Consider the following 23,695-nt stretch of genomic DNA (forward strand, 5'->3'; position numbering starts at 1 on the left):
AAAAAAAAAAAAAAAAAGGTCAATTTTATTTCATATGAATTTTACCTCAATATTTTTTTTTTTTAAGTGATGCTATCAGCTGAGAAGGCCCAGAAGCAACATCAACTCCCACCCTCAGTAGCAATGAGCAGACTCAGCATCCAGGTCTTGGCTTCTCAATGCCACTCTCCAGTAAAGGGAACACAGGCTCCTTGGGAAAATGGCTGATACTAGGACTGGGGCAGGGGAAATGCAACATGAGCCTGGAACATCTTGTGGTGCCAGACAGTAAGGAAGTGCTTAAAAATATATATATATATATATATATATATATAGAGAGAGAGAGAGAGAGAGAGAGAGACAGACAGACAGACAGACAGACAGAGAGACAGAGAGACAGACAGAGACAGAGAGAGATAGTCATGTCAAAAGAGCAGCGCCTGAAAGAAAATGCTTAGAGCAGAGACCAGTTGAAAGAGCTCCCAATGGCCAAAGCTGGAACAATTTGGGTGGTGAAATAAATAATAATAGTATTGAATTTTAACCCAAAGAATAAAAATAACTATTCATGAGTCCATATTGGTATAAACAAATAATTGCACAAGTAAATAAATGGAGATGAAACAACTCTTCCTTACAGAAGAATTCCAAATAATAAATAATAGCAAATGCACACGCTCCACCAATGAATGCTAATATCAGTGGGTGGAACGGGAAACAGGATCTTTGCATAGACTCAAAGCATCTCACTCAAAGCATTTATTAGTTAGTATAGTTTTAACATATATCCACAAATTCTTCCATACTCCTCCTCCCAGACGGTGGAGTTTAATTTCCCTGCTCTGGATGGAGGCTGGGAATGTTCTGTTTCTGGACCTGAGGGGTGGATGCAGAAGTGTGTTCAGTTTGTGAAAATTCTTCCAGGTGTCCACTGATGATCTGGGCACTTTTCTGTATGTGCCCAGATCTGTATGAACTTTGATAAAAAGTTCAATTTGTTAGAATGAAAAAAAAAAAGGAAAAAAAAAAGAAATAGACTCAGTTATGTTTCAGAGATTCAGTTATCTGTTTCAGAGATGCCCAGGTTGGTGTTAAAACTAATTCAAAGCAGGGAATTCTCTGGCGGTCCAGTGGTTAGGACTCCGAGCCTTCACTGCAGAGGGTCTGGGTTCAATCCCTGCTTGGGGAACTAAGATCGCATAAACCATGTGGCACGGTGAAAAACAAACAAACAAACAAACAAAACGAATAAAAAGCAAAGAAGTGGTGATGGCTGAAGTCAGGATGGTGGCTACCTCTGTAGGGAAGAAATTGTGACTGGGGATGCGGGGTGGGGGGGGTTGACATCTGTGGTGCTGGCATTGTCCTTCTTCTTGATCTGGGTAATGATGACATGGGTGTTTAAAAAAATCATTATTTTTTAAATTGAGCAAATTGCAATGTTTTTCACATTTTGGTGGTGTCCTGGAGCCGGCTTATACTGACTTGTGAAAACTGATTGTTACCTTTTCAGGAATTTGGCAACATCACACTGATATCACGCTGGTAGCTTGAAATTGACCAGAAACCTATAACTGGTATAAATCAGGGCCTTTTTTTTTTTTTCCCGGAGAGCCCATTGGGGTTTACTTGTTTTGTTTTGTTATTGTTTAATATTTTTAAAAATTGAAGTATAGGGGGCTTCCCTGGTGGCGCAGTGGTTAAGAATCTGCCTGCCAATGCAGGGGATATCCCTGGTCTGGGAAGATCCCACATGCCGCGGAGCAACTAATCCCGTGTGCCACAGCTACTGAGCCCGTGCTCTAGAGCCCACGAGCCGCAACTACTGAAGCCTGCACACCTAGAGCCCCTGTGCTCTGCAGCAAGAGAAGTCACCGCAATGAAAGGCCCGCGCACCGCAACGAAGAGTAGCCCCCGCTCGCAGCAACTAGAGAAAACCCGCATGCAGTAATGAAGACCCAATGCAACCAAAAATAAATAAAATAAAATAAAATAATTTATTTTTTTAAAAATTGAAGTATAGGGACTTCCCTGGTGGTCCAGTGGCTAAGGCTCCGTGCTCCCAATGCAAGGGGCCCGGGTTCGATCCTGGTCAGAGAACTAGATCCCGCATGCCACAACTAAAGATCCCGCGTGCTGCAACTAAGGCCTGGTGCAGTCAAATAAATAAAGAAATATTTTTTAAAAATTATTTAAAAAATTGAAGCATAATTAATTTACAATGTTGTGTTAGTTTCAGGTGTATAGAACAGTGATTCAGTTATACACACATTTATATATATGTGTATATATATATATATTCTTTTTCAGATTTTTTCCCTTATAGGTTATTACAAAATATTGAGTATAGTTCCCTGTGCTATACAGTAGGTCCTTGTTGGTTATCTATTTTATATATAGTAGTGTGTATATGTTAATCCCAACCTCCTAATTTATCCCTCCCCCACCCCTTTCCCCTTTGGTAATGATAAGTTTGTCTTCTGTCTGTGGGTCTATTTCTGTTTTGTAAATAAGTTCATTTGTATCCGGAAAGCCCACTGTTAAACATTGCCCAGCACACGACAGTTCCTCTCTGTATATGATATTAGTTAAACACTTAAAAATTATATTTAAAATTATGGTAACATACACATAACAGGAAATGTACCATCTTAACCATTTTAAGTGTCCAGTTCAACGACATAAAGTACATTCACATGGTCGTGCAACCATCACTACCATCCATCTCCACAACCCTTTTCATCTGCGAAACTGAAACTCTGTTCCCATAACAATTTTTTAAAAAATAAATTTACTTTATTTTTGGCTGCATTGGGTCTGTTGCTGCACGCGGGCTTTCTCTAGTTGCGGCGAGCGGGGGCTACTCTTCATTGCGGTTCGCGGGCTTATTGCAGTGGCTTCTCTTGTTGGGGAGCATGGGTTCTAGGCGTGCGGGTTTCAGTAGTTGTGGTGCATGAGCTTAGTTGCTCTGTGGCATGTGGAATCTTCCCGGACCAGGGCTCGAACCCGTGTCCTCTGCATTGGCAGGCAGATTCCTAACCACTGCACCACCAGGGAAGTCCCAAGAGTATTTTTTAATCCTTAAAAATTTTCCCTGGGGGGAGGGATACATTTGGAGATTGGGACTGACATACACACACTACTATAAATAAAATAGATAACTAATAAGAACCTACTGTATAGAACAGGGAACTCTACTCAATACTCTGTAATGGCCTATATGGGAAAATAATCTAAAAAAACAGTGGATATATGTGTATATATAACTGATTCACTTTGCTGTGCACCTGAAACTAACACAACATTGTAAATCAACTATACTCCAATAAAAATTAAAAAAAATACTTTTTCCCTTGGAGAGCATTAGCTCTGGAACTAGAGGCTCTGTTTGAACCCCAACTCCCACCTCCACTTACTAGCTGATCTTGGGCACCTTAGGTCACTCTTCTGTTTCCTCACCTGTAACCTGGAGACAGTCTTTGTCCTAGTCTCATAGTCCAGTGGCTCTTAAAGGTGTGGTTTCTGAACAAGGACCAACTGTATAGCACAGGGAACTCTGCTCAATGTTATGTGGCAGCCTGGATGGGAGGGGAGTTTGGGGGAGAATGGATACATGTGTACGTATAGCTGAGGCCCTTTGCTGTGCACCTGAAACTATCACAACATTATGAATTGGCTATACTCCAATATAAAATAAAAAGTTAAGGGCTTCCCTGGTGGCGCAGTGGTTGAGAGTCCGCCTGCCGATGCAGGGGACAAAGGTTCGTGCCCCGGTCCGGGAAGATCCCACATGCCGCAGAGCGGCTAGGCCCGTGAGCCATGGCCGCTGAGCCCGCGCGTCCGGAGCCTGTGCTCCGCAATGGGAGAGGCCACAACAGTGAGAGGCCCGCACACCATAAAAAAAAAAAAAAAAAGTTAAAAAAAAAAAAGTGTGGTTTCTGGACCGGCAGCATTAGCATGGCCTGGAAATTGTCGTCAATGCAGATTTTCAGACACTCTGCACATAGGGCCCAGTGATGTGTGTTTTAACAAGCCCTCCAGGAGATTCTGAGACTTGCTCAAATGAGAACTATTATCATAGGCTGTTGGGAGGATTAAATCAATTAAACAAATATATATATTTAGAGCAGTGCCTGGCCCCACAGTGCATACTGTGTAAGCACTCATTATTCTTGTTATTATGGAGAAGGCCTGGGACCCTAGCAGTATGGTGGTGATGGGGGGCTGGCTGTGCCCTCTCTCCCGGTCTGGTGGGGGTCTGGGTTCCTGGTCTCTGCTAAGTGGAGGCCTTCTCACCTCTCTCTGTTGAAGATGACAGTGAGCTGGACCGCGTCACCGCATCCCTGGTGAAAGGTTATCGCTTGGTCCGGGAAACGGGAAAGGTCAGTGCTGGAGGGGTGGAGGGGGCCGCGTGCCTGCCTCCTCTCTGCTAGTGGAGATAAAGGAGGTCACTTCGCTCCCCCATGACAGGCATGACAAGAGGGGGGAGCTAAGATGTATAAATGGGGGGCCAGGAGGCGGTGGCGGCACCAACCACAGGAAGCTGCCTTGCTGTGCCACCTCTCACATCTCAGGCAGCCCTGTCCAGCATGGCCAAACGTCCTCTGCTGCTGCTGCTGGCCATGGGGGTGCTGGCTGGGGAGCTGTGGACAGAGGCCCAGGCAGCACCCTACGGAGTGAAGCTTTGCGGCCGTGAATTCATCCGAGCAGTCATCTTCACCTGTGGGGGCTCCTGGTGGAGACGGTCAGACATCCTGGCCTATGAAGCTATGGGTGAGGCTGGGGAGGTGCTGTGTGTGTGTTAGGGGCATTGACAGGACACAAGACGGGTCCAAGGAGCCAGGGACAGAGGTGAGATGAGGGGCTGGGGCAGGAGAGTCCCTCCTCCACCACATGCAGCTGGGGAGATGGGCCAGGCCCTCAAAGCTGTGTCAAGGCTGGGGGAGCCATATAGGGGAGGGGCAGCAAGCCATCCACACCAGCTAAAAGTCTGCTTCTACTTGGGAGCCCTGTGCCCTGCATTAGGCAAGGCTGCTCTTTGCACAACACTGGGACGTGCCTTTCAGAAGCCGAAACTAACGTGCTTTCCAAGCCTTCAGGGAAGGGAGTGTGAGGGGTGTGGTGAGTACAAGGCTAGATTTGCCACCTAGTAGGTGACCCTCCTACCAAGTTGCTTTCCTCCCCTGATCCTCTTTATCTGCAAAAGGGAGGCACAGCCCCTGTATCTTGCAGGTTTGTTAAGCAGCAAAATTCAGTGAAAACAGATTAGGACAAAGTTGAGTGCCTACCATGTGCCAGACACTATTCTAAGTGTTTTTTTTTAAATGGGTATTAATTAAATCATCTACTCTGTATAAAACCCTGGAAGGTAGGAGTTATTATTATCCCCGTTTTGCCGACAAGGAAACGGAAGCTGAGAGATGATAATGGGATTGGTGCTCGGTCAGTTCAGCTCCCAAACACATGTTCTTAACCATCAGGTCCTCAGTAAATAAACAGTAGGGGAAAAGATATGACAGAAGAGGAAAGTCAAGCTCAATGAGGTTGAGTAAGCTGCCCATCAAAGCGGGAACCCAGGCCTGAATGGAATCAAAGTCTTTACTCAGGAGGCCGAGTCACAAGAACAGAGAAGTAGCTGGACCAGCCAGGAGCCTGGACTCTGGGTTTGACAGATGAAATCAGCAGCCTCTGCTAGAAGGGGAACTGGGCAGCCAGGGAGCACCAGGGTGAACGCCCCAGCCCCGCCATCCACCTAACCGGTATCCAGCTGGGCACCTGTTTCTGGCCCCTCATGCATTCATTCATCAGCGAGTCTCAGAGGTCAGGCACTGTGGACTTGGACAGAGTCCCCCCACCCAATCCTGACCTTTGAGCAGCCTGCCTATCCTGACCCTACCCTGACCCTGACCTCTCCGCAGCCCATATCATGCCTTTCCTGTCCTATACCGTCTCCTGCTGCAAAGGATGCCCCTACTCTACCCAAACTGGCCACACTGAGACCCTTACCCAAACTGTGACTCTCTCCTGTCCCAACTGTGGCCACTGTCCCCTTGCCAGCCCCAATTATACCACCACCCCGTTCCAGTCTTTGCCCGCTCCCGTCCCCCTGTCTGCCAGCCCCTCTTCCTCCGACCTCGCCTGCTGGGGGTTCTAATGCTGCGGACCCCAGGGTTGGTGGAGGGACCCCTGGGTTCCCTTCATATCCTGGGGTGGGAAGCTCAGTGGGGAGAACGGATCAGAACCTTCTCCAACCCCAAAGATAAACAGTTCCAAAGGACTCGGCAGCCTGTTGGGGGAGGGGAGGGGCAGGTGTCTGCGGAGCTCGGCCACGCCTCAGCGCCGCCCACCCCCTACTACGCCTCCTCAGCCCCCGCGAGGGACTTTCCGGTGCAGCGGAGGGGCGGGGAGCCGAAGCGCAAGGTGCGGAGGCGGCTGGGAGGGGCGGCTCCGCTTCTCTTTGCTGTTCGGGAGCTGGACCCCGAGAGACAAGCGGGCGGCGCTGCAGCGCTGGGCCGGGCAGGGCCGGGCCGGACTGGGGGCGCGGGGACGCCATGCGGGGAACCCGGGCCGCTCCCTTCCCGCCGCGGCGGCGGCCGAAGCTGGTTTTGCTGCCTCTGTTGATGCTGCTATTCTGCAGGACTCGGCCCCAGGGTGAGTTACGGAGCGAACTCGTGTCGGCGCTCTGCCGCCGCGCTCCGCGGAAACGCACATCCTCCAGGGTGAACCGCAATTTTTTGGAATGAATGACAAAGGTCCGGATGCCACTCTGCTCCCCCCCGGGACAGGGACCGGGCGATGAGAGGAGTTGGGGAATGGGCGGCAGCGAGGTGGGAGCCAGGGTCCGGGGTTGGGGGGTGGTAGGGGAAAGGGCTCTTCGGGTGGTAACAGGATGTAGCTGGTAGAGGGAGGGGAGGAGTTATGCCCGAAGCCTGGGGAGCGGTGCCCAACGCCCCCTTCCTGCTGATCACTTCCGTAAGGGGTGGGGGGAGTTCAAGTTCTGGGGTGTGAGGGCGGCTGGGGGAATTGACCCCCTTCCCTCGGACCCTCCCTCCTCCCTCTCCAGGCAGCCCTGGGCCATTGCAGTGCTATGGATTTGGACCCTTGGGCGACTTGAACTGCTCATGGGAGCCTCTTGGGGACCTGGGAGCCCCTTCCACGCTGTACCTCCAGAGCCAGAAGTAGTGAGTACAATGGAGTGATTTGGGGAAACAGAGGCTTTGGAAGAGTGACCACTCAGGTTCTAGACTTCTCAGGTTGAGAGGACCCATTAGTCCTGCCCACCCGCACCACTCTCAAGCCCTTCACTTCCAGGTTCCCTCATTTCCTTGCTGTGTTACCCTGGACCAGTCACTTTCCCTCTCTGAGCCTCTGTTTCTTCCTCTATCAAGTAGTGATAATAATGGAACCTGCCTCTCAAGGCTGGTTCTGAGAATTCAATGAGTTAGGCACTTGGGAAAGAAAATGCTTAATGATTAGGAGGTGTTTTTATTGCTGTGTGACCTTAGGCAAATAGCTTAACCTCTCTGAGCATATGAAAAGATCATTTGGTCTGGTGCCAGGGATGCAGCAGTGAAAGAGACACAGAAAGCCTTGTGGAGCCCACATTCTGAGGGGGTGACTGATGTTGCTTCACAATGAATCACACCTGGAAACACAAATTCATTTCAAATTTGGCTAAGTGAGAGGAGAGGGAAAGGAACATTTGAAGATGGGAACTGGGATGGGAGGCTGGTCTTTTTTTTTTTTTAACGATGGTAAAATACACATAAAATTTACCACTTTTTTTCTCGGCCTTTTTTAAGTGTACAGTTCAGTGGAATTAAGTACAGTCACGTTGTGCAACCATCACCACCACCCATGTCCAGAAGAGGGGCGGGGGCTAGGGTTTTAAATTGGTAGAGGATGAGGGAGTAAGAGAAGGTCTTCCCCTTTTTTTTTTAACGAGGTGAAATTCACATAATGTGAAATTAACCATTTGCCAGTGAACGGTTCAGTGGCATTGAGTACATTCACAATGTTGTACAACCAGTGCCTCTATCTAGTTCCGAAACATGTCCATCACCCCAAAACGAAGTTCCATCCCCAACAGCAGTCACTTCCCATTCCCTGGCAACTACTAATCTACTTTCTGTCTCTGAATTTGCCTGTTCTGGACATTTCACATAAATGGGATCATATGTGGTCTTTTGTATCTGGCATGTGGTCTTTTGTATCTGGCTTCTTTCACTTAGCATGTTTCTCAGGTTCATTTATGTCGTAGCGAATCAGAACTTCGTTCCTTTTTGTGGCTGAACAATATTCCACTGTATGGATATACTACGTTCATCCACTCATCTGTTGATGGACATTTGGGTTGTTTCCACCGTTGGGCAATTGCAGTTGGGCGATCGTGACTAGCACTGCTGTGAACATAATGTGTACACGTTTTTGAGTCCTGTTTTCAGTTCTTTGGGGTATATGCCTAGGAGTAAGATGGCTGGGGCATATGGCAGTTCTGTGTTTAACTTTTTGAGGAACCACCTAACTGTTTTCTGCAACAGCTACGCCGTTTTATGTTCCTACCAGCAACATAACATAACACATGGGTTTTTGTTGTTTTTTTCTGAAGGCCTTGATTTGAACCTTTGAAATCCAACCCTTCGGGATGTCCTCAACTCCTCTCTCTCTCTCTGTCACCCCCAGCAGGCCTTGCGAGCTCTACCTTCTACATTATGCAGAATCTGGCACTCCTCACTTCCTCAGCACCCACCATAGTCCAGTTCCCATCATCGCTGGCCTGGACCGTGCGGTCACCTCCTCCCTGGACTCGGTTTCCACCCTTAGCCCCACAGTCTGTTCTCCACCACAGCATCCAGAGGACACCTGTGAACTTCTGTTTTATTTTTTTTTTAATATTTCTTTATTTATTTGGCTGTTCTGGGTTTTAGCTGCAGCATGTGGGATCTTCGTTGCGGCATGCGGGATCTAGTTCCCTGACCAGGGATCGAACCCGGGCCCCCTGAATTGGGAGCACGGAGTCTTTTTTTTTTTTTTTTTTTAATTTATTTATTTATTTTATTTTTGGCTGTGTTGGGTCTTCATTGCTGTGCGCGGGCTTTCTCTAGTTGTGGCGATTGGGGGCTACTCTTCTTTGCGGTGCGTGGGCTTCTCATCGCAGTGGCTTCTCTTGTTGCGGAACACAGGCTCTAGGCGCGCAGTATTCAGTAGTTGTGGCACACAGGCTCAGTATTTGTGGCTCGCGGGCTTAGTTGCTCTGCGGGGCATGTGGGATCTTAACGGACCAGGCCTGGAACCCCTGTCCCCTGCATCGGCAGGCGGATTCTTAACCACTGGACCACCAGGGAAGTCCCGCACCTGTGAACTTCTGAATCAGGGCACGTCCCTCCCCAGCTCACAGCCCTCCAGGGCTCCCACCTCACTCAGGGTAAAAGCCGAAATCCTTCCTGCAGCCCATCAGGCCCTGTATGATCTGCCTGTCACCTCCCTGCCCTCACCTCCTCCCCCTTTCTCGCTCACTCACTCTACCCCAGAGGACAAGCCTCCTCCTCACTGTTCTTCGTAAAACACCAGGCACGGTTTGGCCACAGGACCTTTGCACCAGCTGCTCCCTCTTCCTAAAATGCTCTTCCCGAGGTATTGCGTTGTTCCACACCACATCCTTCAGGCCTTTATTCAAATGTCTCATCAGAGAGCTTTCCTGACCACCTTTCCTAAAATAGCACTGTCACTCTTCATCCTATCATCAAACTGAATCCCTCTCACCCTGCTTTATTGTTCTCTGTATCGCTTATACCACCATCAGTTATATATTTATGAGTTTCTCATTTGCCTCCCCCACTGGAACACCAGCTCCGGATAGTGGATCCTTGCCTGCTTTGGTCATAGTCCTATTCCCAGCTTCTACAACAGAAGTGTATATTTGCTGAGTGAACAGTTGTGTAGAAGTAAATGTGCGTATACGTAATAGGTGCTCAGTAAACAAAATAACCAATGCTCATGTAACATGTATTGTGCCCCTGACACTTGCTGTTCTAAATGCGGTCCATTTCTCATCTCATTGTTCCCCTCCCCATTCAGCCCTTTCAGCAAGCACTTTTAAACAAAGACATTTATTTATTTGGCTGTGCCAGGTCTTAGTTGCGGCACACTCGTTGGGACACGCGGGATCTAGTTCCCTAACCAGGGATCGAACCGTGGTCATTGGGAGCACCGAGTCTGAACCACTGGACCACCAGGGCAGTCCCTCAGGAGGCAATTTTATCACCCTCGTTTTGTAGATGAGGAAACTGAGGCACAGAGAAGTTAAGTTGCTTGCTCAAGGTCACACAGCTCTGAAGAAGGAGAACTGGGATTTGAACCCAGGCAGAAAATATGTTATCATTACGGCTCTGGGCCCAGCCCACCGTATGCTGCCCCGATTCTCGCATCTCTCCTCACAGCCATTCCAACAAAACCTGGACAGTGGCAGTGCCCACTGGGCAGAGCCGGGTGACCATTCCACGGGAACAGCTCACCACGTCTGATGAACTCCTCGTCTGGGTGGCCAGGGCAGGCCAACCTCTCTGGCCCCCAGTCTTCGTGAACCTCGAAACCCGAAGTAACAGGCGGGAGTGGGGGTTTGCTATGTGTGGGGTGGGTGGTCTTGGAGGCCCTGGCTCAATGCACCTCCCCTTCCTCAGTGAAGCCGGATGCCCCCCAACTGTACCCTGATGTGGACTTCTCAGAGGATGACCCCCTAGAGGCCACTGTCCAATGGGCCCCTCCTATGTGGCCACCCCATAAGGTCTTGGTCTGCCAGTTCTACTACCGAAGATGCCAGGAGATGGCCTGGATGCTGGTGAGTGTCAGGGACCCTTTTCCCCCACCCTACTCTGGGCGGGGCCTGGGACATCATTCCCAAATCAGACACCTAGCTCAGAGCTCATTCCTCAGCTGGCCCTGGAGTCTGTCCACATTCCTCACAGAAGGCCTGTACATGCATCTTGTTCAGCTAAAAAATGTTCCCCCAAGATAATCTATAAATTCCATGCAGTCCCAATCCAAATTCCACTTGGAATTTTTTTTTTTTTTTTGGCCACGCCGCGAGGTTGTGCTTGCGGGATCTTAGTTCCTCGACCAGGGATTGAACCTGGGCCCTCGGTAGTGAAAGCAAGGAGTCCTAACCACTGGACCTCCAGGGAATTCCTTCCACTTGGCATTTTTGAGAAACTCAGTAAACTTCCTCTAACATTTTTGTGAATGAATAAAAATCCTCAAATAGCTTACCTTAACCTTAAAATAAGAGGTTAACAGCAGACACTTAGCATCTGCTGTGTGCTGTCTATTGAATCCTTACAAGAACTCTTTGAGGTAGATGTGTTTTATGCCTACCCATTTTACAGATGATGAACAGAGCCTGGTTTTCAGTAAACGCTCAAAAGTAATAAAAGCAGCTCACATTTCTGAGCACCTGCCACGCGTCAGGGCCCAAGCTAAGCAATCTGCATGGATTATCTTGATGAGTACCAACCTCCCTATATATAGATGCTTTTAAGATCTCTATTTTATAGTTGGGGAAGCTGAACCTCAGAGAGGTTAAACAACTTTCCCAAGTTCACACAGCAAAAAAAATGGAAGACAACTCCAGTGCAATGGGACCCCAGGAGTTGAGGAGCCTGCCCATGCACTTTAAGAGCACAGCACCAAAGTTGCAAGTATTTTCCATCTCATATCTCATTGGCCAGAACTTAGTCACATGGTCTCACCTGATTGCAAGGGAGACTGGGAAATGTAGTCTTTATTCTTGACACACGTTCCTGACAGATACTCAAGGGTTCTATTTCCAAAGGAAGAAGGGGAGAATGGATATTGGGGATAACCCACTGTCTCAGTTACAACTTTTCATGCAAAACACTACAATATAGAGCAGAGTTGTTGTCACTATGAATATTCATGCAATTCAGAGCAATGCTCAGATGCAGACTTTGCAATCTAACTGCCTGGGTATGAATCTCAGCTCCAGAACTCACCAGCCATGTGACCTTGGGTATGTCACTTCCCCGCTCTTGGCCTCAGTTTTCCTCATCTGTAAAATGAGAATAATATTAATAATAGAATTTACCACCTACTGCTATACCTGGCACAGAGGATAATCCACTTGTCTCTTTTTTCCAGGGATTGTCCCAATTTTAAAACCAAAAGCCCTGTGTCCTAGGAACCCACTTGATCCCAGGCAAAGCAGGACAGTATTGGTCATCCTATTGACATATAAGGCCAGGTACTTTCAATTCAATCTTCAGCCTCATCACTCTTCCCTGTCTCTCCCCCAGCTGGAACCTGAAGTGAAATCCATACCCCTGACCCCTGTTGATATCCAGGACCTGGAGCTAGCCACTGGCTATGAGGTATCTGGCCGCTGTCACGTGGAGGAAGAAGAGGATCTGTGGAGCGAGTGGAGCCCCATTCTGTCCTTCCAGACACCACCCTCTGGTGAGGATCTCTGGGCTTACCCCTACACCCTCAGCCCCTCTCCTGGAAGTCTGGCCAATCATGCCATTCTCATTTGTCATATTTTATAGTTGGGAAAGCTGAACCTCAGAGAGGTTAAGCAACTTTCCTAAGCTCACACAGCAAAAAAAAAATTGAAGACAACTCCAGCGCAGTGGGACCCCAGGAGTCGGGGAGCCTGCCCTTGCACTTTAAGAGCACAACCCCAGAGTTGCACGTATCTTTCATCTCATATCTCATTGGCTAGAACTTAGTCACATGGTCTCTCCTTTTTTCATCCTTGCCAGCTCCAAAAGATGTGTGGATATCGGGGAACATCTGTGGGGCACCAGGCGGACAGGAACCCCTGCTTCTGTGGAAGGTGAGTTGTGAGGACCAGGTCTCTGCACCTGTCAGGAGACCCCAAATAACAGTGATGTAGAGGACTTCCCTGGTGGTCCAGTGGCTAAGGCTCCGTACTCCCTATGCAGGGGGCCCGGGTTTGATCCTTGGTCGGGGAACTAGATCCCACATGCTGCAGCTAAAGATCCCACATGCTGCAACTAAAAGATTCCTCATGCCACAACGAAGATCCTGCATGCCGCAACTAAGACCCAACACAGCCAAATAAATTAAATAAATATTAAAAAACCAAAAAACAATGTTGTAGGGAGTTCCCTGGTGGTCCTGTGGTTAGGACTCTGGGCTTTCTCTGCCGAGAGCCTGGGTTCAGTGCCTGGTTGTGAATGAAAATCCTGCTGAGCAGTGGGGCAAAAAAAAACAAACAAACCAAGAAAACAAAAAGAAAACAAGCCAAACCAAAAAACCCCCCCAAAACAATGATGTAAACAAGACGAAGGTTACTATGCTGCCCTCTTGAGGTTGCTTCAGGGCTTCAAGGAGGGGATGCTCAGAGAGGTCCTGGCATAGTGCTGGGTGCAGAGAAAGACTCCACCAATGTTGGCTGAATCTAGGAGATCTGAGCTGAGACGTGAAGATGGGTACAAGTGTTCCAGTCGGGGGGACACCAGGTGCAAAGATATAGAAGCAAGACTAGGCTCAGCTCCACAAAATATAGCAGAATATGCTAAGGACTTTGATGCTAGTATTAAAGGGCATTGTGAGATGACAGACAAGAGTGAAACAGTCCTCACTGATGCAAATCTGCCACGCACCTACCGTGTTCCAGACATTGCAAGGCCCTGGCTCACAGTAAATATGGCAAGAGACAAAACAACAGGGCTTATACTTTCTTGGGCCACACAATCTAATATCACTAACTTTAACCATGCATAATACTTACAGAGCTCTTATTATGTGCCAGGTCCTCGCCTCCAACACTTAGTTACATTCACTAACTTTACAGATGAGAAAATGAGACATAGAGAGGCTACCCCAAACCAAACAACAGCTACGTGGCAGAGCTGAGGTTCTCTGGCTTTCAAACCTTAATTCACAGTTTCAGTGCCTCTGTTTTATTATTTTTTTTAATTCATTTTTTTTCTTACTTTTTTGGCCATGCTGCACGACATGTGGGATCTTAGTTCCCCAACCAGGGATCAAACCTGTGCCCCCTGCATTGGAAGTGCAGAGTCTTAACCACTGGACTGCCAGGGACGTCCCTCGTGCCTCTATTTCATAACACATACTTTGTAATGCCCCCTTTCTATACTGAAATGAAATACATAGCTAATATAACCCATATATACATATATTTTAAAATGTGTATAATACAGTGTATTGTATTATAGCATACAGTGTACAGTGTATTGTAATATTCAGTAGAAAATAAAGGGGAAATAAGGCTACTACATAATGGCAAAATATTCAGTTCACCAGTATGATATGAATACTAAATCTGTATGTACCTCATAACGTGGCTTTAAAATACATAAAGTAAAAATTGATAGAACTACAAGGAGAACTCCATAGAGTCCACAACCGTCGTGGGAGATTTTAACATACCCCTCTAAGTAATTTCATAACAAGCAGATGGAAAAACAAGTCAAGATCCAGAGAATCTGAACATATGCATAACAAACAATCTAATGGACTCACATAGGAAACATCAGAACATGCATTCTTTCCATATGCAAACAGGACATTTACCAAAATCATCCACATGCTAGGCTATTGAGCTGGTTTCCAAGGACTTCAAAGGGATGAGGTGATGCTGGGCACATTGAAAAATTCTCTGATCAGAACACAGATTGTGCTGGAAATAGATAATAAAAAGTGCTTAGAAAGTCCCCGTATGTTCAGAATATTTCAAAATTCAGTGAATGTTAAAACCAGGTCCCAAAAGGTTTTGTATTGATACATCAAAATGTGTTTGGTTCTAGGATCAGTTAAAATTATTAGACAGGGTTTTTCATCTACAGAAGTTTCCAGTTGGGATGACCTTCAAAAGGCACAAGGGACGTGGGACAATTTTTTTATTTCTAGGAGAGGGTAGTGTCCCTGGCTCTTGCCCATCAAATACCAATCATTGAGGCAACCAAATATTCTCACACGTTTCCCCAAAGCACTCTGGAGGGTACTATCCTCTTTGCTATGCGTAATTACTCCTCTATACAACAGTGGGAATTTTGCAGTCCCTAAGAACTGCACAAGACAGACTAAGGTAAGGTGAGGGAAGACAGGGTCATATAAGTGCATGGTCAGATCCTGCCTGTCTTTAGTTAAAATCTTTTTTATTTATTTATTTATTATTTATTTATTTTATTTATATTTTTGGCTGCATTGGGTCTTCGTTGCTGCGCGCGGGCTTTCTCTAGTTGCGGCGAGCAGGGACTACTCTTCGTTCCGGTGCGCGGGCTTCTCATTGCAGTGGCTCCTCTTGTTGCAGAGCATGGGCTCTAGGCGCGCGGGCTTCAGTAGTTGTGGCACACAGGCTCAGTAGTTCTGGCTCGCAGGCTCAGTAGTTGCGGCGCACGGGCTTAGTTGCTCCGTGGCATGTGGGATCTTCCCGGACCAGGGCTTGAACCCGTGTCCCCTGCATTGGCAGGCGGATTCTTAACCACTGTGCCACCAGGGAAGTCCTAGTTAAAATCTTGATAATTTGTTTGTCATGGTTTTTCTTTTTTGCATTAATTTTTTTTAATTAAAAAAAATTTTTTTGACCGCGCCGAGCCTCATGTGGGATCTTAGTTCCCCGACCAAGGATCAAACCCACGCCCCCTGCATTGGAAGCGCAGAGACTTAACCACTGGACCGCCAGGGAAATCCCTGCATTAATTTTGATTGATTAAAATATTGCGTAAAACAGGGTCCTACTGTATAGCACAGGGAACTATATTCAATACCCTGGATAAACCATAATGGAAAAGAATATGAAAAAGAATGTACACATATGTATAACTGAGCCACTTTGCTGTACAGCAGTAATTAACACAACATTGTAATTCAACTATACTTCAACTACAACTATACTGAAAAATAAAAAAAAAATTTTTTAAATATTGCATTAAAATATAATTCATCTTGATTGGATTTTTGGTATCCTCTTGTTTTGCCGCCAAGGTGAGTGCCTCACTCACCTCACCCTAGTTCTGGCCCAGGAGCTGTATTCTAATTCCACCTCTGCCACTGAGCCACTCTTGAGACTCGGTTTCTTCATCTTAGAGTGAAACAAAAATATTTCCCAGACTGGTTTGTCAGGTGACCTCACTGAGAAGCACAGTATGTGCGTGATAAATGGGAGATATTAACCACTTCTTCCCCTCATCCCTCAGGCCTCGGGGCACTGCGTGCAGGTGAGCTACAGAGTCTGGTTCCAGATTAAAGATCAGGAGGTGATCCAGGAGGAGACCTCATGTTGCAACATCTCCATCCCCACTCAAGCGGAGTGGGCTGGGGTGTCCGCCATCAACGCCACAAGCTGGGAGCCTCCTACCAACCTCTCTTTGGCCTGCTTGGGTAAGAGGCTGTGAGCTTCCTCTGAGCAATGCCCTGGAGGTGCAAGAGGGGACTTCCCGAGTGGACAGCTGAGATTTCTCCTCCTTATCCTCTAGGTCCAGGCTTTGCCCCTCGTGGTGTGGTGGTCAGCATCATCCCTGTAAGCTCGGATCTGCTGGTGACTTGGCAACAGGGGTCCGGGGGGCTGCAGGAGCATGTGGTGGACTGGGCTCGAGATGGTGACCCCCTGGAGGATCTCAACTGGGTCTGGCTTCCTCCTGGAAACCTCAGTGCTGTGTTGCCAGGTGAGGCCCCAGGACACCTGGGTTCCCATTTCAGCTGTTGGAGAGTGGACTGATGGCTGGATTTGCAGAAGAGAGTGTTCAAGTATCATTAATTCGTGCAAGAAATATTCATTGACTACCTACTGTGTGCCAGGCCATGTTCTAGACACTGGTACACAGTGATGGTCACTGATGCGTATTGGCATTTACCATAAGCATTAAATCATACAAACTTCCTTATAAAGTAGGTTTCTGCTATTATCATACAGAGAAAGAAAAAGGCCCAGAGAGGTTAAGTAACTCACCTGAGGCCATACAGCAAGTATGTGGTAGAACCAGGATTTGAACGACATAGTCGGGCTCCTGAAGCTAAACCCTGAACCATCACCCTACTGTCCTCTCAGCAGCATCCCCACCCTCATCCCCACCAACATCTCCATCCTCATCTTGTAGGGCAGGCACCCAATGAGACAAAAAACAAGTACATCTGTAATGTAATTGGGGCAAAGTAAATCAGGGTAAGGGAGAGGAGGGAGGATAGCTATGTCAGAAAAAAAAGGTAGGAAAGGTCTCTCTGGGAAAGTGCCATTTGAACTAAGACCTGAAGGAGGCGAGACAGAGAGCCATGAGGATGTCTAAGGGAAAAGCAAGAGGGAACAAACAGTGCAAAGGCCCTGGGGCAGGATTGTGCCTGATGTGTTAGAGCAGCAGTGAGGAGGCCAGTGTGGCTGGAGTGGAATGAGCAAGGGGGAAAGTGGGAGGAGGTGAGGGCAGGGAGGTGATGGGGCAGAGTGTGCAAAGCCTTGTGGGTCATGGGGAGAACTTTGGCTTTCGCTCTGAGTCAGGTGGGAGCCACAGAGTGTTCTGTGCAGAGGAAGGGTGTGTCCTGACTCAGGTGCTTACAGGCGCCCCCTGGCTGCTGTGGGAGGAACAGACTGGGAGGGCAAGGGTTGGAGGTAAGAGACCCAGGAGAAGGGACTGTGTATGTCCAGGTGGGACATGGTGGGAACTGGACCAGGTGGGGACCAAGGAAGGGAGAGAAGCAGGCAGATTCTTGTTGGGGAGTCTTAGAGCAGAATTTTGGGGACCCGTTTGGATATGTTGCACCTCATGTGCTCATCCAAGTGGAATTGTCCATGGGACTATCAGATACTCAAGTCTCAGGTCTAGCAATAAGTTCTAGGAGGAGATTTAACACTGGGGAGTCTGTCCTTGGTGTAAAGAACTTGGGAGAGCACGAGAATGTGTTGAGCGAGAGATTTAGCGCAGAGTCCCAAGACCCATAAGTATATATGGACAAAAGAAGAGGAGCCCCAATTCTGGAAAATTCCCAGTTGGGGAAGCCCATATGGCAGCATTAGGTTTTGAGAAGGGATTTCAGGAGCCTTACTTACTGTGATGGGCGGTGTCAGGGCCCCACTCGTAGTCCAGCATTTGACTATCTCCCAGCCTCTGACGCCTGCATTCCTGGCCTGAGGGCTTTTTCTGATCTGAAGCATTTTGCCTGCCTGGACAGCTGGAAGTGCCGGGGAATCAAAGCCCCTCAGAGGCAGCCCTCTACCAATGACTGATGATGGTTGATGGATAAATACCCCAGCTCCCACCCTCCTCGGGTGGGACGGTGCTCAGAATTGTGCCACACAGAGTTCGCCAGCAGGACTGAGCCTTGGTTGGCCATGTTGGGAACTTGTTCTCTAACACATATTTACTGGGTGACTCTCCTTCCCTGCTTCACTTCCCCACTGCCTTATTGGTGTTTTCTGGGGTTGCCTCCCAGATCAGTTACATTTATTCAAATTCTTATATCAAGGTGTCCTTCTGGGGACACAAATGAAGATTCCTACAAAATAAGAAATGAGTCGGGGAGGGGAGCCAACTCTAACTGGTCTTTGCTCCTCCCCCACTCAGGGGATTTCGAAGGAGGGGTGCCCTACCAAATCACGGTGACAGCAGTCTCTCCTTGGGGCTTGGCCCCTGCCCCCTCCGTCTGGAAGTTCAGAGAGGAACTAGGTAAGTGGTGGGGCTGGAGGATGGAGGGTCCTGGAACCCTGGCAGAACTTGACCCGCTGACTTTCTCTCACCAGTACCCCTGGCAGGGCCAGTGCTTTGGCGACTCCAGGATAGCCCCCCAGGGACCCCTGCTGTAGCGTGGGGAGAGGTCCCAAGGCACCAACTTCGGGGCCATCTCACCCACTACACCCTGTGTGCACAGAGTGGGACCAGGCCTTCTGTCTGCATGAATGGTGAGCTCCACTGCCGCCTGCCCCTGTTCCCAGCCCCCACAAGACCCACCCATCAGCCTACCCCTCCCCTTACCCCCAGATGGGCCCCTTTGGCTCCCTCTCAGCCCCTGGGAGAACACACACTATCATGGGTTTCCTAGTGGATAATGACCCCGGTGGCTATCAACGTAATAGACTGTCGTTTGGCTATTAAAAATGGAGACTCGATCTATATTTATTGACATTGAAAGATGCCTGTCATATTTTATTAAGTGAAAAAGATAAAAGGATTGTAAAACTTTGTGGGGTTCCATTTTTGTAAAATAAACCCAGCACTGAGTGAAGCAGAGGCACAAATATGAAAAGAAATTCCCCCACAATGTCAATAGGGACTGTAGGATTACATATGATTTTTTTTTTTTTTTTTTTTTTTTGCCGTACGCGGGCCTCTCACTGTCTTGGCCTCTCCCGTTGTGGAGCACAGGCTCTGGACGCGCAGGCTCAGCGGCCATGGCTCACGGGCCCAGCCGCTCCGCAGCATGTGGGATCTTCCCGGACCGGGGCACGAACCCGTGTCCCCTGCATCGGCAGGCGGACTCTCAACCACTGCGCCACCAGGGAAGCCCTACATATGATTTTTAAAATTTATTTATTTGGCTCCGTCGGGTCTTAGTTGTGGCATGTGGGATCTAGTTCCCTGACCAGGAATTGAACCCAGGTCCCCTGCATTGGGTCTTAGCCACTGGACTACCAGGGAAGTCCCTAAAGATGACTTTTATTTCTTTTTCATACGTTTGGGTGTAGGCTAAATTTTTACTCTGAGCACAAATTCCTTTTTAAAATACCTTTTTTTACCCTTTCCACTCCAGTTTTATTGAGATGTAATTGACAGCATCACCGTGTAAGTTTAAGGTATACAGTGTAACGGTTTGGCTTACGAATATTGTGAAATGATTCCCATAAGTTTAGTTAACATCCATCATCTCATATAGATACAATAAAAAGAAAGAGCAGAACAATAATAAAAATTCAAAATACCCTTTTTCTCTAATTACCAAAGTTATCTGTTCTTTTTTTAAAAACTGACACATTGAAGTATACTCAAGTATACCGTCATTCTCATCATTTCACTGATACGGACAATGCAGCTTCCATATTTTGCCATGTGTACGTTAACATAGAGATAGGAGTTGTGCTTTTTGAAAATTTTAAACTTTTTTATTATAGAAAATTTCAAGCACAAACAAAAGTTGGAAAAAGGGCTTCCCTGGTGGCGCAGTGGTTGAGAGTCTGCCTGTCGATGCAGGGGACACGGGTTCGTGCCCCGGTCCGGGAAGATCCCACATGCCGCGGAGCGGCTGGGCCCGTGAGCCATGGCCGCTGAGCCTGCGCGTCCGGAGCCTGTGCTCCGCAACGGGAGAGGCCACAACAGTGTGAGGCCCGCATATCACAAAAAAAAAAAAAAAAAAAAAAGTTGGAAAAATAGTATAACAAATCCTTGTGTACCCACCATCCAGTTTCAATGGTTTTCTGCATTTTATCAATCTTGTTTCAATTTATCCCCCCACTTTTTTTTTCTAGAGCCTTTGGCATCATTTCACCCCTAAATAATTTGGTACTTCAGCATTTGTCTCTAACCGATAAAGCCTTTTTTTTTAACATAGATACTTTGCCATGATTGCACCTTGCACAAGTATATAGATATCCTTAGGTTAAAAATCATATATATTTATGTGTACGTGTACCTATAATTAAAAGAGGATTATGTTATAGGCCCCTGAAGCTTATGAACGTGATGGTTTGCAACTTTCTTTTTCTCACCCGATTTCACTTGGACACCTTTCTGTGGCAGTATATCTTGATCCGTATTCATGTCTCCTGTAATCCTATAACAAACCAAAAAGCTGCTTCCTCTCTTGGCTTAAAAACCAAAAAGGGCAATTCAGTTAAAAAGTCAACAAAAACAGTTCCGGGAGATGCAAATGTATTCCCCTCGTCTGGGGTGAATTTCCCGTCACTGGATTCTGTGCAGGTGAGGGATATGATACTCATGCATCCTTTTATTTATGCAAATATACAGTTGACCCTTGAACAACAGGTTCGAACTGCGCAGGTCCAGTTATACATGACTTTTTTCAATAGTAAATAGTACAGTACTATCTGCGTTTGGTTGGATCTGCAAATGTGGAACTGGGCATCCAGAACCACAGATAAGGAGGGTGGACTATAAATTATACTGTACTTAGATTTTTTTAAAGAGTGGAGGGTCGGCACCCCTAACCTCTGCATTGTTCAAAGGTCAACTGTATATCTTTTTTTTTTTTGGTTTCGTTGGGTCTTTGTTGCTGCACGCGGGCTTTCTCTAGTTGCGGTGAGCGGGAGCTACTCTTTGTTGCGGTGCACGGGCTTCTCATTGTGGTGGCTTCTCTTGTTGCGGAGCGTGCAGGCTCAGTAGTTGTGGCGCACGGGCTTAGTTGCTCCACGGCATGTGGGATCTTTCCGGACCAGGGCTTCAACCAGGGCTTGAACCCGTGTCCCCTGCGTTGGCAGGCGGATTCTAAACCACTGTGCCACCAGGTTGAGTCCCCTGTATATCATTTTTGAGTGCTTTTTATGTGCATGCGCTGATCCAGGTGCTGGGAATATGGCCCTCGTGGAGCTAACTTTCTAATGGCGGACATGAAGGTATAGACAAAGTAAATAAGGTCTAAGCAGTGTGTCAGATGGTGATAAGTGGTGGATAGAGAATAAAGCAAGGAAGATGAGCGGTGAAGCAGGCGCTATTTTACTCGCGGGGCGGGGGCGGTCAGGGAAGGCCTCACTGAGAAGGTGACCTTGCAGCAAAGAGCTGAAGGAGATGAGGAAGGAGCCATGTGGATATCTGGGGGAGAGTGTTGCAGACAGCATGGCACGTGCCAAGGTCCTGAGATGGGACTTGACTGCCTCCCCAACCGCTCTGGGTGTGTCCTTCAGTGAGTGGCAGCACCCGGACCATCACCCTGCCCGACCTTCCCTGGGGTACCTGTGAGCTGTGGGTGACCGCGTCCACCATCGCAGGACAGGGCCCACCGGGTCCAAGCCTCCGCTTTCACCTACCAGGTATGGGCCTGGGGCAGGACTGCCATGGGAGGGGTCCCGGAGAGAGGGGCATTGGAGGGCGTTATGTAATCATTACTGAACTTCAGGGGGTGGACATGTAGACTTCGGGGTGTTGATGCTGCTAAATACTGCTGTGGATTATCAAGCAATGTGTGTCTCTGACCCTTTCACCCCATCCCTGACCTTGACCTTTTCACAAGCCCCGCGCCCACCCCAAGATTTCCCCCACCCTTAGCCCCTACCCATTCATAGGCCCTGCCCTTTTATCCACCTCCCTGACCTATTCCCAGCTCCACCCATGAGCCTTACCTGACCCCTCCCCACCTCCCTGGTGTCCAGATGTTCTTCTGCCCCTCCCCCCTCCCTCCAGATAACACCCTGAAATGGAAAGTTCTGCCAGTTGTCCTTCTCGTATGGGGTTTGCTCCTGACGGGCTGTGGCGTGAGCCTAGCTACCTCCAGAAGGTGAGGCTGTCAGACCCATGGGTCTCTGCCCAGGTTGGGAGGGCAGCTGGACGTTAGCTGAGCCTGGGGAGAGATGTGGTAAGGGGATGAGGCTTCAGGGCTCTGTGACGTTCCTGGACCCTACGATCTGGGCATGGGTGTCTAGCCGCCTCGATTCCCTGCCCTGACTCTTACCTGCTTGCCAGGTGCGTCCACCTGCGGCACAAGGTACTACCCCACTGGGTCTGGGAGAAGGTTCCTGATCCTGCCAACAGTAATTTCAGCCTGCCCCACATGAAGGTGAGCAGAAAGCTGGGCTCATCAGGGCCCTCTGGGGGATTGGGGAAACCTCAGACAGTGGGGAGTAGGTGAGAATTGGCGGGTATGAGGGGAGGAATCTCAGCCTCTTCTCTTCCCAGGAGGTGCCCCAGGCCCAGCCCCCTGGGGACTTGCCCATCCTGGAAGTGGAGGAGATAGAGCAGGTACCGATTATGGAGGCCCCCCAGGCCTCAGCCCCACTGGACTCTGGATATGAGAAACACTTCCTGCCCACACCCGAGGAGCTGGGCTTTCTGGGCCACACCCCAGGTTCCAGGTTATGGACTGAACCAACCCCAGGAGGGGAGAGGGGTGCTCATTTGACAGATGAAGACACTGAGGCTCAAGGAAGCTGAGTCACTTGCTTGAGGACACCCAGCCAAGGAAGAGCTGAGATTGAAGGACCCCTACAGAAAAGGGCCTGGCCCTACAGGGAATATACGGATGGATGAGGGAGCAAAGAAAAATATATAAAATCCAGAGTGGCGGGTGCCTTCCCAAATCTGTCCTGCTGCTATAACAGAACTGTAGTTGGGTACACTCCCAGCCTCCCTTGCAGCTAGGTGCAGCCATGGACTGAGTTCTTATGAGTGGAACATAAGCAGAAGTGACATGTGCCTCCAGTGGGTCTGCGTGGGGGCTCTTCCACATTCCCTTCCCTTTCCCATGAGCTGGAGCATTGATGTGCCCTGTGATCCAGCTTTGGCCGTACCCAAGGTGAAGGTGGAGCAAGAAATGGAAAGGAACCCGAGTTCCTGAGTGATTGCCTGGATCAGAAGTGCCCAGAGAAATAAATTCTTTCTGTTTTGATAGCTACTGTAGCTTGAGGTCTTTTTGTTACAGCAGCCATATCTACACTCTCACTGATTCATAATCTTTGATTCTAGCAGAGTGAAGCCCTCCACTTCCCACCAGGAGACGGTGAGGTGGCTCTGTGCCAACAACACACACACTCACACTGTCCAAATGCTCAACATTTTATTTTCAA

General features: G+C 48.3%; 2 protein-coding genes across 4 annotated transcripts; both read left to right on the forward strand.

The window, feature by feature from the left end:
* Positions 1–4,473: 4,473 nt before the first annotated feature.
* On the forward strand, positions 4,474–4,784 carry RLN3 (relaxin 3). The gene is given in 2 exon segments (XM_060146417.1): positions 4,474–4,512; positions 4,515–4,784. Coding segments are annotated over 2 exon segments (309 nt in total).
* A 1,679-nt stretch (positions 4,785–6,463) lies between these two features.
* IL27RA (interleukin 27 receptor subunit alpha) lies at positions 6,464–23,513 on the forward strand. 3 transcript variants are annotated; one of them, XM_060146659.1, is made up of 14 exons: positions 6,464–6,630; positions 7,043–7,160; positions 10,419–10,576; positions 10,659–10,816; positions 12,288–12,447; positions 12,753–12,826; positions 16,179–16,362; positions 16,458–16,646; positions 18,534–18,635; positions 18,710–18,868; positions 21,821–21,946; positions 22,317–22,410; positions 22,596–22,689; positions 22,809–23,513. In XM_060146659.1, the coding sequence occupies exons 1-14, from the start codon at positions 6,531–6,533 to the stop codon at positions 23,061–23,063; spliced, it is 1,971 nt and encodes a 656-aa protein (XP_060002642.1). In that variant the 5' UTR covers positions 6,464–6,530; the 3' UTR covers positions 23,064–23,513. The 3 variants fall into 3 exon arrangements, with proteins under 3 accessions (XP_060002642.1, XP_060002644.1, XP_060002643.1); XM_060146660.1 differs by lacking the exon at positions 6,464–6,630 and adding an exon at positions 6,686–6,731; XM_060146661.1 differs by lacking the exon at positions 22,317–22,410 and having other exon boundaries at positions 22,809–22,946.
* Positions 23,514–23,695: the final 182 nt, after the last annotated feature.

This window comes from Lagenorhynchus albirostris, chromosome 3 (genome assembly GCF_949774975.1).
Source record: "Lagenorhynchus albirostris chromosome 3, mLagAlb1.1, whole genome shotgun sequence".
NCBI classification, from domain to species: Eukaryota; Metazoa; Chordata; class Mammalia; order Artiodactyla; family Delphinidae; genus Lagenorhynchus; species Lagenorhynchus albirostris.

What these genes read in the sequence shown, in the direction of transcription:
- IL27RA (XM_060146659.1), top strand. Translation starts at nt 6,531, where the DNA reads ATGCGGGGAACCCGGGCCGCTCCCTTCCCGCCGCGGCGGCGGCCGAAG. An exon ending in AGGAGATGGCCTGGATGCTG is followed by an intron (nt 10,817 to 12,287) that starts GTGAGTGTCAGG and finishes TCTCTCCCCCAG; the next exon opens with CTGGAACCTGAAGTGAAATC. An exon ending in AACCCCTGCTTCTGTGGAAG is followed by an intron (nt 12,827 to 16,178) that starts GTGAGTTGTGAG and finishes CTCATCCCTCAG; the next exon opens with GCCTCGGGGCACTGCGTGCA.